This window comes from Mus caroli, unplaced genomic scaffold, assembly GCF_978045245.1.
Source record: "Mus caroli unplaced genomic scaffold, Mus_caroli_1 scaffold_1, whole genome shotgun sequence".
Classification (NCBI taxonomy): domain Eukaryota; kingdom Metazoa; phylum Chordata; class Mammalia; order Rodentia; family Muridae; genus Mus; species Mus caroli.
The window spans coordinates 50,094,072-50,111,678 of NW_028227256.1; the positions used below are offsets into that span (position 1 = coordinate 50,094,072).

The window sequence follows — 17,607 nt, forward strand, 5'->3', positions numbered from 1 at the left end:
GCAGCTTGGCAGCCTTCCGGAAGCGGTGGGGCGCACCAGTAGCGCTCTAGCGAGAGGACCTACCGTGGCTGCCGCGGGAATTGTCCTGAGACCGGCCAGGAGCTGGCGGCCCGTAAGCTCGAAGGCTTCCTGGAGCTGCGGCACGGCCCAGAAGGTCTGCGGCAGAGCGGGTTCCTGCTGCCTCCGGGGCTCGCGCTGTGCACCCTAGGTGTCCGCAGGTGGTCGGCGCGCCGCGGAAGTGCAGCGGTGACTGGGGCGGTGGGTGTGCGCGGGCGGGGAGGGCCGGGTAGGGAAGCCTTTGCGGCATAACCTGCTGAGAAAGGTTTTCTAGTCTAGCATAGGTGGCAATGTGAGGCTCTTTCCAGCGGGTTTGGGTTTTTAATATTTTACGTTGTGTGGGATGTTCGAACTATTCACCTTTAAAAGTGCATTATAGGTACTTGGTTATTATAGAAGCAAAATTTACGCGAGACTTTCCCTTAGTGTAACTTTCATCACTGCCTATTCCATACATCTTGAGAAGCCGAAAGAACATTTACACTCCAGAAACACTTGCGTAGCCGGGTGAAATTCCTTTCTTCAAACACTGCAATAGAAAGGATTTTAGGTATCTTTGAATAGAAGCTGAAATGTATTCTAGCGCATTTCCTTCTGTCAGACAACACCCATTTCAGTTTGATTGTAACAAAGTAAACTCTTAGGCCTCTTCAAAACTGTATGCTCACTATAATTGAGTACTAATACTAGTTCCTTAGTGTTTCTTCCTGAACATAAAAGGAGAAAGCAGGTGGGTGGGGGCGCGCGGAGGTAAATAAATAAGTAGAGAGTTTGGCTAAAGAAATATTGAGAAGGATTCATGACTTTAACCTAGTTGTGGTACAAATTTGAACCCCTAACCCTATAAATTTTTCATTTTACATCAATAACTTGTTATTTCTAGGTTCACTATTCAAATGGGGCACACAGCCAGACATTAATGGCTTATACACTTGTAATCCCTCTACTCTACAGGAGGATGGATACCTGTGAAAATGAGGGCAGCCTGACCAACCTATAAGAGAGAGAGAGAGAGAGAGAGAGAGAGAGAGAGAGAGAGAGAGAGGGAGATCAAAGCAAAATGCTTTTGACCTCTGACTATGGTTAAAATGTTCCATTACATGTTAGCATCTTGCCACTCAGACTGGTTGGGCCAGTTCTGTCCCCCCCCCCACACACACACACACACACATCTTTTTTAAATACTATTTTATTGGTGATTATTATATTTGGCAAAACTAGCTCCACAGAGAAATAAAAGTAGTATGCGGAAAGCTCATAAAAGAAAACAAAAAGATGACCTGAAAATACAAAATGGGCTAGACTACCATGGGAAGGGGAATGAAGAGAGCAGGAGAGGGAATACCCTAGAAATGTGGTATAGGCATATATTGAAACATCACAGTGAAACTGCTAACTTGAACAATTATATATTTAGCTCCTGGCTCTCACTCTGCTTACATTTTACATATATGTAATTTTTTTCTTTTTTTAAAGAATTTTGAAATCGGGTATTGCTATGCGGCTAGGCTGACCTCAGATTTTGGCAATCCTCTTGAATGCTGGGATGACAGAACTGAACCAACACACCTGGATCCAGTTTGAGCTTTCTTTCCCATTATTTCCTCTAGTTAAATTGACAGGCTAGAAAACAAGCTTTGGAAAAAGAAGCCATACAAATAAGCTTTGTCTACCGAACAGTAGTGACAGCCGGCACTGATAGTTTATTGCTTACGTTGACATCTGGAGAAGGCAGATTTTGGAGGTCTGTGTGCTCCAAGTGAGAAGGGGAGAAAATTGAAGTAACGTTTTGTCATGTCAGAATGTGGGTGTTTAGGTTTCCGACTATGGCACTGTTGATTTCTTTCTTTCCTGCAGAGCAAACATGAATGTTGGAGTTGCCCACAGTGAGGTAAACCCCAATACTCGTGTAATGAACAGCCGTGGTATGTGGCTGACATACGCTTTGGGAGTTGGCCTGCTTCATATTGTATTGCTCAGCATCCCCTTCTGCAGTGTTCCTGTTGCCTGGACCTTAACAAACATAATACATAACCTGGTAAGAACCCCATCTTCTTTTCAATATGGAGAGCTCTAAGATTGTGGGTCAGGGAGGTAAGGAGAAGGAAGCAGTGAGACACTATTTACTGAGTACAGAGCTTCAGTTTGGAAAGACGAGAAGAGTGGAGATAAGTTACTGGTGGTTCCTAACAGCACAAAGGTACTTAACACATTGTCAATCAAACCTATAACGTTAGTGGTGTTTGGACAGCACGCTGCTCTTCAGTACTGGGATTTGAACTTGGCCCAGTGAGTGTCCAGCAGGCTCTGGGCTGAACTACACCTCCAGCCCAGCACCTAGGGACTTTGTTAAGAACTCTGCATTCTGTGCTGTAAAAGTCACCTATTTAAAATGTACAGTTCCATACTTGGCATTGCAGAGATAAATACATGTATATAATTCAGTGATTTGAGATAATATGAGTTAATTTTGAAGAATTTTAATATTGGTTAGTATTTTTTTCCTTGTCACAATTTAACATTAGGCCCATTTCTACATTATAATTTGGGTTATTACATATTGATTCACTAGAATACTTGAACATAAATTTATTTTGTTTATTTAATTCAAATCTAATAAAGACCTTTGGTTTGAATCTTTGCAAAGTTTTTCTAAATTGTTTAAGAATACTTTATTCAGTATAAACATTTTAACTTAAGCACTTTTCAGCGTTTTATGGTACCTTAAATATTTCTTGTTGATTTTCATGCTCCTATATTAGCACTAGCACTACAGATTGTTACCAACTTCATTGACTACTGAGCATGTTATTCATCCTTGCAAATTGATCACTAGGAAGAGAACCCATCCAACACTGAAGCCATCCAACTTTCCTTAACCTTTAAGTTATTACTAAAGTAGAATAGAAAAGGAAACTAAGTCCAAACTGATTGTATACTTGCCTATTAGAGCAGAACAGAAAAAAATAAAATAAAGGAAATGGGTTTTTATGTTAATAGTTAATTTACATATGGGATGCTGGTGAGGTTGATGATCAGGATGCTGTGTTGGTAGAAATGAGAAGTAAATACTTCTTCCGTTTTAAGCGATAGACTTTGGTAGACATCACTGTTGTACTTTCTTGTTCAAGAGGTGGAATCACTGGGCGTGCTTGCACACAACATTGATTAGGGAGGCAGAGGAAGGTGGATCTCTGTAAGTTCAAGGACAGCTCGGTCTACATAACAAGGTCTACATGGTCAGGAAAAGGAAGACTGCATAGAGAGGCCTTGTCTTAGAGATAAAGAGGGAGGTGAATATCTCACCATCCTGGTTGTCTTCTCTTTTTCCTCCTGTCGAGTCTTCCTTTTATCGGCCCTTTAATATTAGTAATCTCCTCTGGTCCTCTTCTCTGATTCTCTTTATGCTGTATATTCTATCCAGATCATTCTACCTACCTGTATTTTCAGTTTCTATCTATAGACTAATGCTTGTATTTAGATCCCCTTACAATTGAAAGCAAGCATTTAAATGGAGTTTGTTTTAGTCCTGATTTAACCCTCACCACACCAGTCTGTTCCTAAGTTCCCTCTAGATCTTATCTTAAGGCTTTTACTGCTGACCACTGAATTTCAAAGGTAAAACAATGTAATGTCACCCTGACCTTTTCATGAGCAAAGGAGACTCCAGTAATAGCCACTCCAAGAAAGTTAGGTAGAAACCTGTAATGTCCTGTGCAAAAAGGACATGGCCACTTCTATATTGTGTAAATGCCTTTTCCTATGTATGCCCTATTTACCATTTCACTATTAACTTGACTACAGCATCATTTATCAGAAAATTATCACAGTGGTTTTCCTCTTCATGTCTCATTTCTACCCTCCTGTACTCAGACTTTACTTAGAAATATTTTTTAAATGTGTATCTACACAAGGCCTATTATAAGTCCTTTGAAGAGTCTCCTTTGTGTTTATAATAAAATCCCAAGCTCTTTGTGTGGCATAATTATTCTGTTCACCTAGTCTCTAAACCAAATATAGGCTGTAGGCTTTGTCCTAGCAGTTTGGAAAAAACAATATTGTTGTTACCTTTTGCCTTGGCTTCAGCCTTTCTGTTTCCTCATTCTGCCAGGCTGATTCCTGTCCAACAAAACTGCTCAGATTTCTCCTCCTATACAAATCTATAGAACCCTCTGCATTCGTTATATATTCATAATAGTTTTGTAGTTAGGAGGTCAATCATAACTGTTCATTTACTTTGGTGTTTGAAACAGGCTCTTGCTCTGGCCCCAGGCTGGCCTTGAACTCTTGGCATTCATCCAGTTTCAATTTTCCAAGAGCTGGGATTTCACGAGTGAGCTGACAAATCTGGCTTCTTTATATTTTAATCTCTCTGTTCTCTGTTTACTGAATACAGAAATTTAAGTGTATTATAAATACCATTTTCATTCCTGCCTTCCTTGTTTAGAAGTTGATTGACTTGAGATTGTGTCATAGTACACAACTATGAGCAAACAATGGTTAGCGGGCACAGTATAGGGAAGCATGTTTTTCATTCATTATTAGTTCAGCAAACTAAAAACCAAAATAAAACAAAACTAAACTAAATTTAACCAACCATAGATAGAGCAACTACGAGACTGCAATTGAAGGTTTCTATTGAAAATAGCTCCCATTTTAGCCAACTAGAATGTGATAGGTGAAGCTTTATTTAAGCGTGTGGAAATGGAGCTAATCACTGTAGTACAGAAACCATACTGCTCTTAAGAACCTACAGTGATGACCTTTATTTGATGCTACAGTTCATTCTTTTATTTTTTAATATATATTTTATTTTTGTGTATGTGTCTGTGTGTTCACACATACATTCAGATATCTGTGAATGCGAGAAGAGGGTGTCAGATCTCCTGGGAGTTACAGGCAGTTGTGAGCTGCCTAACATGGGTTCTGAGAACCCAACCTTGGTCCTCTGCAAGAGCAACAAGTATTACTAACTGCTGAGGGGTTTTCATACACACACACACACACACACACACACAAGTAATTCCTCTTGCCTCACTACAGTTAATTTTTGAAGATTATGTTAATAACTTCACAGGATTATCATTGCAGCTATAAAATGAATGATACTCTCTTTGAGTCAATAACTATTAAGTGCTAGTATACCAAACATGTATTTTCTTTTCCTAATTATTTTGGTTTATGAATAATAATCATTAATACTGTTGTATAAAAGCTACTAAAAGTGAGCATATTAAAAGAAAAGATACAGTCAGTAAAAATGTCATTTTATGTGATTATGTGCATGTTGCGTGCACATTGCTGGGAATAGGTTGGAGCATCATAGATACTAGGCATACACTGCTAGAGAGTTAACTATACTCAAGTGCAGATTTTATCCATTTCCATTGAAAAGGGTAAAAACTTTTGAGTATCCCATTTTAAACACTAGTGAGAGCAATGTGGTTCGAAGAAAACAGCAAAAAGATTGTGCTTTCCCTATATTCTAAGAAAAAAAATGTATTGGAGAGTAGTTCTTTTTTTTCATAAAACAATAATTTATCAAAGTACTTTAATACTTTCATATAAAACTATACCCATATTAAATAAAAAATCATTTATATCCTCTATTAACTAGTGCAGAGGACTATGAGAACATTTTTGTTTCATGAATTTTAATCTGTTTTCTCAGTCTGTCTCTGACTTGATTTATTGTCCTTGAAATAACTGTTTGACGGTTTGTTTCTAGTTTTTAGTGCTTGAGTTAGAACCTGGGGTGTTCTATAGCCTAAGCATGCCAGGTGCTTCAACACTAAACCACACCCTAGCTTTATAGCAGCTTTATTGATGAGTGATCTATATAACAAAATCTACCCATTTTAAACATGTAGTTGAATTAAACTTTTAAAATTTTTTCTAAGAATTGCATTCTTGAATACTGTATTTACACTATTTCCTCCCCATCCCCTCCAACCCCTCCATCACCACACACACACATACAGACACACACACACACACACACACACACTCCAATTCACAACCTCTTGTTATTGTTGCATATACATATATATGTATATAAATACAGCCTGCTGGGTCCATTTAGTGTTCCTCATATGTGTATGTGTTGGGATCAGATAACTGGTCAGAGGGCTCAGACCTGGAAAGGACTAGGGCTTCTTCTTCGCCTTAGATCGTTTGTGTTCCTGGATGAAAGACACACACTGCCTTTATATTTTTTAATATGCCTTAGGCAGCATAGTAGCTGGGTAGCTGCCTATCCTCCATGCTGTTAGAATCTTCTTTCCAATCAATAACCCCAACTTATCACATACTATTTGCTCTGTTCCATCTTGGCTGCTCTTTACCCAATTGGGCAGTGCTCTGGGCCACATTCTCCTGGCTTTTAGCTCACCGCTGCGGCCGCCTCCTCCTCCTCCTCCTTCCTGCATATTCTTCTTCCATGGCAGCCTCTCTGTCTGCCCTTTGACTCCTTTCTCTCCAAGCCTGCAAACCTCAACCCCACCTCTGTCTCTTCTGCACAGCTATTTGGTGTTGGCATCTTTATTCACCAATCAGAATTATCACAGGGACAAGGTCCCAGGGGCTACATGCAGACTCCAGGTCTTGGGGGCTGCACTTAACATTACAGTAGACGGTAAAAGCCAAAACCTCAACACCACCCATGTTGGCATATCAACTACTGTTACATTGTTTAGGCAGTCATACTGTTTAGAAATCATGAGTGCAGTTTCTCTGCTGTGTATAGAAGACACTGTCTTACAGCAGATATCCTGGATCTCTGACTGTTACAATCTTTCCACATCCTCTGCTACAGTGTTTTCTGAGCTAGGTTAGTGTAGGGATTGTGTTATACATATAGGACACCCTACAAGCAGTTGTTCTATGCATTTTTACCAGATTTGGATTTGTGTAATGGTGTCTGCTGCAAAAGGGAGCTTATTTAATAAAGTGAGAGTTACACTCACTATGGGTATAAAAGGATAAGAATGCAGTTAGACATTTCTCAGCTTTAAGAAAGTGGCAATAATAGTAGGTTTTCTAGAGTCCAAGACCTAACCAGCCAAGAATGCTTCCAGGTCAGTTCCAGCTGGATTCCTCCAAGTCCTTTATCTGAAATGTGTAGTGTATTCAGCAATGGGAATTTAAAAGTTCTGGGAGGCAGCAAAGGTTAGTGGTAAAGGTTCTTGAATACTCTTGACCAACACCTTAAAGGGCGGTTTCCTATGACTGGAGTCAGGGCTTTGTTAGACAGTTTATAACTCTTGGAGGGAACATTATCACCCCAAATGGCAGAATTAGTTCTTAATTTCTGAGACGTTATATACTTTTGAGAATTTAAAGAACATACTTTGTGTCTCAATGTTCCTTTTAGTGTATGTAAAAATGGCTTCTTGGCATTGGTAATAAAAACACACCTTGGTTTAGTATCGTCTTCCAGTGTGTCCAATAGTTGGTCTGTTCTAGGTCTTATTCCTCAGGTATTAGGGCCAATGGAAAACAAACACGAAAATAACAGACCATTGCACTCAGAAAAAGAGCCGAAGTCTATGCATGCGCCTAAATGGGGAGTATTCTGGGTATGAGTTATATAGAGGTTTCTGCCCTACCTCTCATTACTTAAACTTTCTTTCTTTTTTTTTTTTTTTTTTTTGTCTCACCAGCCCTCAGAAAAGTGGACTTTCCCAGGCTAGAGATACATCTTGTTCTGTTTCATATGCATACATATTCTAGGTCCTCTACACATAAGCCACTCACTAAATATCTGTTAAGAACTTTGAAAGATATGTTTTTTCCACAACTGCTCAGGTATTGCTGGATAAATTTTCTGTCTGAATTACCTTCTTTTTCCTTTTTTCTTTTTTTTATTGTTTTTTTTAATTAATTAATTTTTTTACACTCTATATTTTACCCACCCTCCAGCTGTTCCACATCCCATACCTCCTCCCTATCCCCGGTCTCCACATGGCTGTCCCCATCCCCAACCCTACCTGACCTCTAAACTCCCTGGGGCCTTCAGTTTCTTGAGGGTTAGGTGCATCATCTCTGAATGAACACAGACCCAACAGTCCACTTTCTCGGCTCAGTCAGCAAAGGGCTTGCTGCAAATTACATTTTATTACACATTTTCAATGAATTTTTTTAATCAATGTGCAAAATAATGAGTTTCACTATGACATCTACCATACAAATACTAATGCCTTGTTCATACTGCCCTACCCCATACCCCTGCAACCGTCCAGTTTCTCCCCCAACAGCCCCCTTATGCTTTGACTTCATATATATGTTTCTAAATCTACATTCTATATATGAGAGAAAACATGCATGTTCTGTTAATTCTACCCAGTAGCCCTCTGTCATGCCCTCCTCCCTTTCAACCCTTGCTCTTTTGAAACATATGTATAGTTGCATATTTTTCCCATTGCATTTCATGTCCTCCATATGCAAATATACTCAAAGCTAGATTTTATATGTTAGAAAATGCAATATTTTATCTTTCTCTTATTACCCTCTTGTTATCCCTTCCCTTTTACAATTTATCTTATTTTTGTCAATTTTATGAAACACACACAAGCACACGCCTGTTTGTTCATTCACTAGTGGTGAATAAAACTATTATGGTATATATACACCACATTTTATCTTATCACTATTCTGTTGATGAGCATTTAGGCTGGGTCCTTGTGCAGAGTGCAGTAATATAGAAGTAGTATATGTTAACGTTCCTATTTGTTTAATGAACATGTTCCCGTTGATTGTCCATGTACTGGTTTTCACAAATGAAACATGCCCCAGAAAGCTTTATACTTCACAGATACTGAACACAACTTTTCACTGTTTTATGAAAACCTAACTTGTTAGTTTAAATCATATACTCTTTCACAAATAGCCTAGAGCCATCATGATGCTTAACTGTCAGGATGCATTCTGCATTTGATTCCCTCTGATGTTTGCTTTTCAGGGGATGTATGTGTTTTTGCATGCAGTAAAAGGAACGCCTTTTGAGACTCCGGATCAGGGTAGAGCAAGGCTGCTAACTCACTGGGAACAGCTGGACTATGGAGTACAGTTCACATCTTCTCGGAAGTTTTTCACAATTTCTCCAATAATCCTGTAAGTGGTAGAAGTGTTAAGAGATTATGCATTAGATAAGAAAATAGTGTTTATTTATCAGATTTAATTGACTTTTATTAAGAACTTTTATCAGCAAGTAGAGGCAATAAGTAGAGTCATGAGGGACAGGCACAATTTTTAACAATTGGTAAGAAACCAGTTTTTACTTGAATCAATATGGATAGAAATACTACTATTCATCAGTGAATATAACATTCTAAGATACACAGATTAAAAACATTCGAGTCTTTGTTTCTTCTAAGGAAATTATGAGTACACTTTTTTGTATCACATATCATCCTAAAGAATGTTTTGCTGATGATAATTATAGATTACTACCCAACTATTCTGATAGCTCAATTCAAGCTTGGTCAGATCTTTAGTGTAAGACTAACATGGATTGAATTCTGTATCATCCATTCACCTTGGTTTGCTTGGGCTGGGGATGAAGCTCAGCAGGAGAAGGCTTGTCCAGCATGCACAAGGCCTTGAGTCTGATCCACAGCACCATATGAAACCAGGCATGATGGTGCACACTTGCACTCCCAGCTCTCAGGAGGTCAAGGCAGGAAGTTCAAGAACTTGGTCATGCCTGTGTAGCCAGTTGAAGCCTGTGCTGGGCCACATTGAGCTTTTCTCAGTGCCCCACACCTAACCCCTCCCCTAAAAATCGAAGTGATGGTAGCTGACTTAGTGGCACTTACCATGAGTTTCTAAAGAACAAGTCAGCTACACTGTACAGCTGTTGGACTCTACTTTCCTCTCAATACCTACATCTCTATTCCCCGAATTTGAATATTTTATTCCTAACCCAGTTTTTACCTGTTTTTGTGCTTTTGCTCAAATTGATTCTAAATGAAATACCATTTCCTCTTTTCTCCCTTGGCTCTATATAGGTATAATTGAGAAATAAATACATATTTTTTATGAGTTTTAAGAGTTCATAAGTACACAGATGGCTTATAATATGACAGTAGTTTGTACATGATATGTATCACACATAACTTAATTTTAACACTATAGCTTCATACATAATACTATATCCATGATAGTATCAGTGTAGTCTGAATTAGGTGAAAAGACTTTGTAAGATAGGTAAGTTTTGGATAGATACATTCACAGTAAGGACATTTTCAAGAGAGGATCTTAAAGGAATAACTTTTTCTCCTTCAGACTTTTTAATTTTTTGGAAATGAGTTTTGTCACATGTAAAAATTAAACTCAAAAAGAAAATGTCTCTATAATCTAACAGAAGGAAACGTAATAATAAGCATAAAGACTAGACTTGGGCTCTATTGGTTTTAAGCTGTGTGGCATTGCTCTTGCACATGCTAGAGAAACAATACAATTAGGATATTTCTCGGGCCCTTATGAGTTTTATGGGTTTTGTTTTGGCCATTTTCTTAAAAGTCTCAGGCACCTCATCTGTAAAACATAGACTGCAGTATAATATACATAAAAATTCTTGACATATGATGAATTTTCAATTAGCAATATACCAAAAAGTCAACCAAGATCTATCTATATATAGTCTTCCTAGTTTTCAAAATATTATTTTGACGCAAAGTTATATTTCAAATATTCTAATTAAATTCCTTGTATAACTAAAGAAGTAACTTTTAAGCCATCTATATAGTATAGATTTTTTTTTTTCTTTTTCCTTTTGTGGCACTGGAGATCAGATCCAGGGCATCCTGCAGACTAAGTCAATTGAATCACCAGCCCTGATCATTTTCAAAAGTGCTCTCATATTTGCTTTAATTTGTACATGCTATTACCACAGACTTTTGGATAAAGAAATAGACTCAAGCCAGCTAGGGTAGCACAACCTGAATCCTGGTACTGTGGACGTAGATGGGTTTGAGGACAGCCTGGTCTGCATATCAAGTTCTAGGCCAGCTAGAGCTACGTAGACCCCCATCTCAAAGGGAAGAAAAAAGGAACAAATTCATATATGTTACATTGGTAGAGATTATGACTAAATTGACTCATGAGCCTGGATGAAACTGAAGCTTTGTCTTCTATTCCAGGCCTATTTCATATACCTTAGCAAATAAACTGTTTTATACTGATTCTGCCTGAAATTGCATTTCCTCAGAGAGTCATCTAAGAGTGGGGTATTTCCATATACTCTACACGATGTTATTAATTTTTATTACAAGAAAGTGTGGTAAGGTGAAAACACGCCAAGATGTATCTGATTATAAATTAAACTGATAATAGCAACAAGTCAGTTAGTTGGCTTACTGAATACAGTGGATAAAGTCATTTTGTTCAGTGATGAAAGTATAAGACAGTCTTCAAGTATTTAAAAGCATGAAGAAAGATTTTGCAGCAAAAATTGAGAAATAGGGGCTGTAGAGATTTCTCACCAGTTAAAAGCACTAGCTATTCTTCCTTAGGACCTGAGTTCAAGTCCCAGCATCCTCATGGCTGGTCACAGCTGTCTGTAATTCCATTTTGGGGGTAGGGAGATCAAGTGGCCTTCTCTGTCCTCAGCAGGCACCCGGTATGCATGTGGTACACAGATACACATACAGGCAAAACATTCATACACATAAAATGGTTTTTTAACTGAGAAATATGGTTTAAGTGGAAGACTATAGAATTTCTTATGTTAGTAAATTCTGAAATAGATGTGTACAGTTTTCTGGCTTGTTTTCATTTGTGGAGGTAGCTGTTCTTTTCTAGCCAAATTATACAAAACTTGTTTTATGAGATAAAACTAGAGGAGAAGATCTTCCTGAGTCCTGTAATAGCAAACCAGATGGGATTTTCACCTGAATCCTTCAGGTTTCCAGATAGACTGGCTGTAGACTGCTCTGCTATAGCAAGACAATCATAACGTCAGAAGGGCAACTGAATGTGTCTTTCTTTCAACAATTCTGATTTCTGCATGTACAAAAGCTTGTTTCCAACGCTGTGCACGAGTTGTACATGACCTACACTTAAACTCTCCTAGGCATGTGAAATGTATTTGAAAGTCATTGCTCTCAACCATGGCAGACATCAGTGTGTTCCTGCACACACTGCAGAGATGCAGATGTCCACCCCACTTTTTAAATCTCAAACCAAAAGGTTTCATTTTATTTTAGTATCAAAATGATTTTATTTTTAGGCATTTGTGTATATTCACCCCTTTTGTAATGTGTTTCAATTCTAGGTAATTTCATTTTGGGATACTCTATGTATTCTACCTTTTTATCTCTGCAGATATTTTCTGGCAAGTTTCTATACAAAGTATGACCCGACTCACTTCATCCTAAACACAGCTTCTCTGCTGAGTGTACTTATTCCCAAAATGCCACAGCTTCATGGTGTTCGCATCTTTGGAATTAATAAGTATTGAAATGTTTGTGCAACTGAAGAGAACTGTTAAGAGCTACTGGGTTTCCTGTAATGAAAGAGTGGTTAATGAACGGCACTGTTTCTGTGATAATGTGAAATAAGAGGTATTTACATTGGAGGGCCAAGTACTTCTCCTTCATAGCTGTCTTGAAGTGCTCTACTTAAGGATGCCTCTGTCTAATTTGCTTGGTATATTTCTGAGAGAGGCTTTGCAGGCAGGCTGGGCAGGCCCAGCTTATAACTTGATGATAGTAGGATAAGAGTACAGTAACTAAATCCAAGGAAATGTGGGATTTGTAAGAAACTAGGTCCAGCTTATAGTGAGCGAGCATTATGTTAGGGAAAGAACATTCCAATCATTCGTTCATAGTCAGTTGAAGCAGACTTCTAGAAAGCAGAATCTCCTGTGTACATGTTCTTATTACTGTGCACAGTCTGCTTTGTATGACATACACCTAATATATGTCCTCGGGTTTCTGGCTTAGTATTGTGCATTGATAAATGAGGTAATGTTTGCATTTATTACATTACAGGGTTTGTGAGGGTTTTGTCTTCATTTCTTGCTCTAAGAGAAGAAGATAGGCATCATACAGTCAAGGCTCTGAGTCAACGTGCTCATTTTGGAACAAAGTAGGTTTTACTGCTTTTCCAGAAGCAAAGCTGCCAAACCAATTAAGAGAATAACTTACTTCAAGCACTTCAGGTCTTGAGTAGCTGAAAATTATTGTTTAGTTGGTTAAGTCTATCTTTCTTCAAAAAAGGAAATGCAAGATGGGGCGAGCTAGTGTGAGGAGACCTAAGTTATGAATTCTCTGTCTTAGTCTCTTACTCTCCATCCCCACAGTTTGGTTTGCCCATTAATAGTTCCTGTAAATGTATGAGTCTCAGTGTAGATGACCCAAAATGGTCCCTATATTCACAGCAACAACTATATTGAATTCTTGTGACTTGGGGAAGCTTCCTATAGTTGCTAGCACTCATTGTATAAAGAGAAGTAAATGCCTTTCTAAAGTGATATAAAGCTGAAAAACTCAGGAACTTAAGAGTGAGGACAGTTGTCGACCAACTTATAAATCGATTGTGGCAATACACAGAGTTAAGGGTAGTGATCATTGTTTCATATCTCAAAAGTACTGAATTTAGAAATCACTTGTTTGATACCGCCTTTGTATGTTTGCCTTTTCTTGTGTATCTTTAAATAACTGGGAATTGATGCTTTAATAAAAAGTTTTCTTTGGTGTAAGATTATTTTAAGTTTTCCAAGACAGTCATCACAACTACACTGACACTTTTCAGATTTATAAAATTAGCTAAAAATGTTCCTCTGTTTAAGTACATTTTTTCTTTATTCTTTTCTTTTAAAGACAGGGTCTCTGTGTATAGCTCTGGCTGTCCTAGAACTTGTTCTGTAGACCAGGATGGCCTCAAACTCAGAGAGATCCACCTGCCTTTGTCTCCTGAGTGCTGGAATTAGAGGCATGAGCTTTAATTAATTTAACTGCCCAGTTTAACTTCATTTTTGAAAACCTGTATTTTTACACATACTTAGAAATAGGAATTTCTCTTCCCATTTTCTGTGCTTTCTACTTTCAATGCTTTCAAAATATTTATTCGTAGCTATATGAGGGCTGGCTTGGTTATGCTGTTTTAGACTACAGAGTTTGTAAATGAGAAAAGTGTGTGCCTTCTGTAGAGGTGCTTACAGGTACTTGAGGAAGTGAGGAATACCATGGAGGGTGGGAGGTAATGGATGCGTGGACATTAACATGTAGCACACCTACAGCATTTGAATACATCTGAATACTGCTGAATAAGAAGTGGAAAGTAGTAATGGATTCTTGAACTCCAGAAATGTGTTTGAGGAAACTCAAGAAAGCCACTGGCACAGGGAAAAGAGAAAGGGGAATGGCAGCGTGAAAAAGTTACACAAAAAAAATGAGGGATTCATTTTATTCACAGCTCACTGACTGCTGTTGAAAATAAGCTGAGAATAGAAAACAGAATAGTTGGGAAGCGACTGCAGCCAAACAGTAACTCAGACTAATCAGGAGCATGTAAAATGGTAAATGGTCAAATGTGCACTTCATGGATGAGACACTGTTGGAGAAAGAAGAAAATGAAGCGATTCTGTAATGTGGCCTGAACCTCCAGTTGAATGGTTGTGTTAAACCTGAAAAATGCCAGTTTCATAAATGTGTACTTTAACTATTTGAGACATAACTGTCCTAATCTGGATGCAGTGGCCCATGCCTATAACCTCAGCATTTGCCAGGCTAGGGGAGGAGGGTCACTTGCTGCGAGTGCAAGGTCACACTGTCACAGCAACAATGAAACCTAATGAAATCTAATGGAGTCAGGAGGCACTCTGGCAACTTCCGTGTAAATGCGCCGCTAATTTCAGCACTCACAGCAGATCTTTCAAAGATTTTAATTATGATTGTGTGGGGTTGTACAGGAGTGTAGTGCCTGCAGAGGCCAGTAGGGGGTGTTCCATCTCCTGAAGCTTGAGTTGCAGGGTTTGAGTTGTCTCACTAGGGTGCTTGGAATGGAGCTTTGATGTGCGTCTTTTACCCCTGCACCATCTCTCTGGCCTGTCAGTGTAGCTTAAAAATGGTAGTGGAGATTGACAATGCTTTCCTATTTCTTTCATGGCAGTTTTCACTGCTGTATGTTTTTCCAAGGTGACTCCTGTGTGGTTTTGACATGTCACATTTCTTTTTGGGTTTTTGGTTTATGGTGTTTCTGTCTACCAAACTGTAGATTCTAAGAGAGCATAAAAACAGCTACTGACAAAATATCTATGTGAGTTACCCTAATAGATATGTGATGGCACAGCACTAAGTTAGAAAAGTACTTAAAGATTGTAATTCTTACACTGCATCAGTTCACTCTCCAGCTGCTGGTTTAAACTGTTAACAGTATTGAATAAGCCTTACTACAGCAGTTACCATTGCCCATAACATACAGTCTCACATTTCTCCCACTTGCAGGATTGCTCTAAGAACACTTTGTTTTTTATTGTATAGAGTGCAAGCTAGATACAAGAGGTGATGAGATGAGACTTTCTTTTTTCATTCTGTTACCACCTCAGCTGTTTTGATTTGATGGCCACATCACTGATTGACTCTGTGGTCACAAAAACCTCAGATCTTCAACATGAGCTATCAGGTGATGGCTTTCCCCTTCATACACTTAACAAAATGGGTTTACTAAACCAAAGATAAGAGTTTTTCTTGTCAAAATCTATCTTGTTAATTTTAGCCTATCTTATCTACCTACTGTTGAATTGTAAATCCTCCTCCTTTGAGTCCTGAATGTTGAGATTACAGGGTGCACCACTATGCCTAGCTAACTTTCTCTATAATTTTAAATTTAACATACAAGCTAAATTGTCTTTGCCTTTTCATTTTGCATAAGTATATATTTATTAAAAGTCTCAAAACATAAAAATTACAATTAAAAAGTAACATCCTAAAATGAATAAAATTATTTTTTCCATGTAAATAGCTGTATTGTCAGTCTTATTTTTTACTTTGCAGAACAGATTTTTCAAGTAGTTTGTATTTTGGTTGACCATATTATCATGAGGATAAATGTTTGAGTGTTTTCCTTCATCTTCTACATTTAAAATTGGTGAAAAAATTTATTAACATATTAACTGTTTCCTGGGAAAATACAGAGATCCTTTGAAACAGATGTTCCTCTCATGAATTCTCCTCAAACTATGTGCTTCTCTCATTGCACTGTTAACATTCAGGAGGGTAGAGATTCACTCTCTCCCTTCCCTGCTCCAAGTATGCATGGCCTCTACATACTTGGAGAGTGGGGAGCTTCCTCAGAAGTTACATTTTCTTGATTCAACAGTTCTGCTTTGTTTGTTGTGGATCTAAAATGTTCTTCCAAAGGTCAGTTCTAAAGGCTTGATTGCCATGCAAGCTGTTCCTAGGAGATAGAGCCTATTCAGAGTAGGTCCCCGGGGTCGCAGATCCTGTCTACAGCATGGTTCTCCTTATTTATTGTTTCTCACCTAACAGTGAAGTGAGCATGGTCTTCTTCCATGTGCTCCCATCATGGTTTTCCACCTGATCACAGTCCTAAAAGCAATGAAGTCAGCCATACATGAACTGAAATGTCAGGAATGATGAGCCCAAACGCCCTTTCATCCTTTGAAAGTGTTCTTCATGACAACAATGAAAAACTTACTAACAAAGTATAGATCTGAAAGAAGTAAAAGCAGGAACATGAATGTATGAACATACATGTCCACAGCCGCATTCTTCACAATAGCCACAAGTTGACATGCCCACATCAAAAGGAATGGATAAAATAACGCAGGTATGCAATAATATGTGATTCTATGTTTAAAAGGGAATTTTGATATATGGTAGACAACAGATAACCTCAAAGACCCTATGAAGTAGTCACAACACGACAAATGTGGTTATGATTTCCACTTACATTCATAAAAACAAAGGAGAATAGTTGTTGCCAAGATTGAAGTATTAATGTTTACCAGCTACTAAATTTTAGTTTGGGAAGATGACTTTTGGAGATCAATGGTAGTGAAGACTATAAACAAGGGTTCTTCAGACCATGTATTCTCTATCTTTTGCCATAAGAAGATAACCTGAAGGACAAGTTGTAAAGTAAGTATACTACCTCAGCAAACGTAAGAGAAAAATCCTTTAAAAATGAAACCAGACGAACAGTATTTCCTACAGTACAAGGATTTTTCTCACGTCAAAGATGGAATTGCTTATTAAAGAAGACTGGAAAGGAGAAAGGCAGGTGGCCATAGGATGCATGACTGATTTGAGACTGGTATGTGACTCAAGTGGGAAGCAATTCCTCAACCTTGAAATATTGGCCATCAAGAGCACTAAATTTATATCTACTGCTTTCATCCTCTGCATATAATCTTCTTTTGATCTTCATTGTGGTTTATTGAAAACAAAGATGAGAGACCAGCAGACTCACTATCCTAGCTCCAACATCATTACATTTTTCACAAGTTAAAAAAGTAACAAGTTCTGATGGCTTTTAAATGGTGTTCTAGCAATTTGTGATGTGTGACTCAGTGATCTAGAGTCC

The 17,607-nt window shown here is 38.2% G+C and overlaps 2 protein-coding genes across 5 annotated transcripts in view; both read left to right on the forward strand.

Moving 5' to 3' along the window:
• On the forward strand, positions 1 to 13,759 carry Ormdl1 (ORMDL sphingolipid biosynthesis regulator 1). Of its 4 annotated transcripts, none has more exons than XM_085837213.1 (4): positions 1 to 112; positions 1,915 to 2,095; positions 9,017 to 9,168; positions 12,382 to 13,759. In XM_085837213.1, exons 2-4 carry the CDS (start codon positions 1,922 to 1,924, stop codon positions 12,515 to 12,517), a joined length of 462 nt encoding a protein of 153 aa, XP_085693339.1. In that variant the 5' UTR covers positions 1 to 112; positions 1,915 to 1,921; the 3' UTR covers positions 12,518 to 13,759. The 4 variants fall into 4 exon arrangements, with proteins under 4 accessions (XP_085693339.1, XP_021021725.1, XP_021021734.1 ...); XM_021166066.3 differs by having other exon boundaries at positions 14 to 154; XM_021166075.2 differs by lacking the exon at positions 1 to 112 and adding an exon at positions 163 to 246.
• Positions 9,055 to 17,607, forward strand: part of Osgepl1 (O-sialoglycoprotein endopeptidase like 1) — a 22,529-nt gene continuing 13,976 nt past the window's right edge. The window contains exon 1 of the mRNA XM_085837203.1: positions 9,055 to 9,168. The gene's annotated coding sequence lies outside the window, so the exon portion shown is untranslated. The remainder of the gene's footprint in view (positions 9,169 to 17,607) is intronic.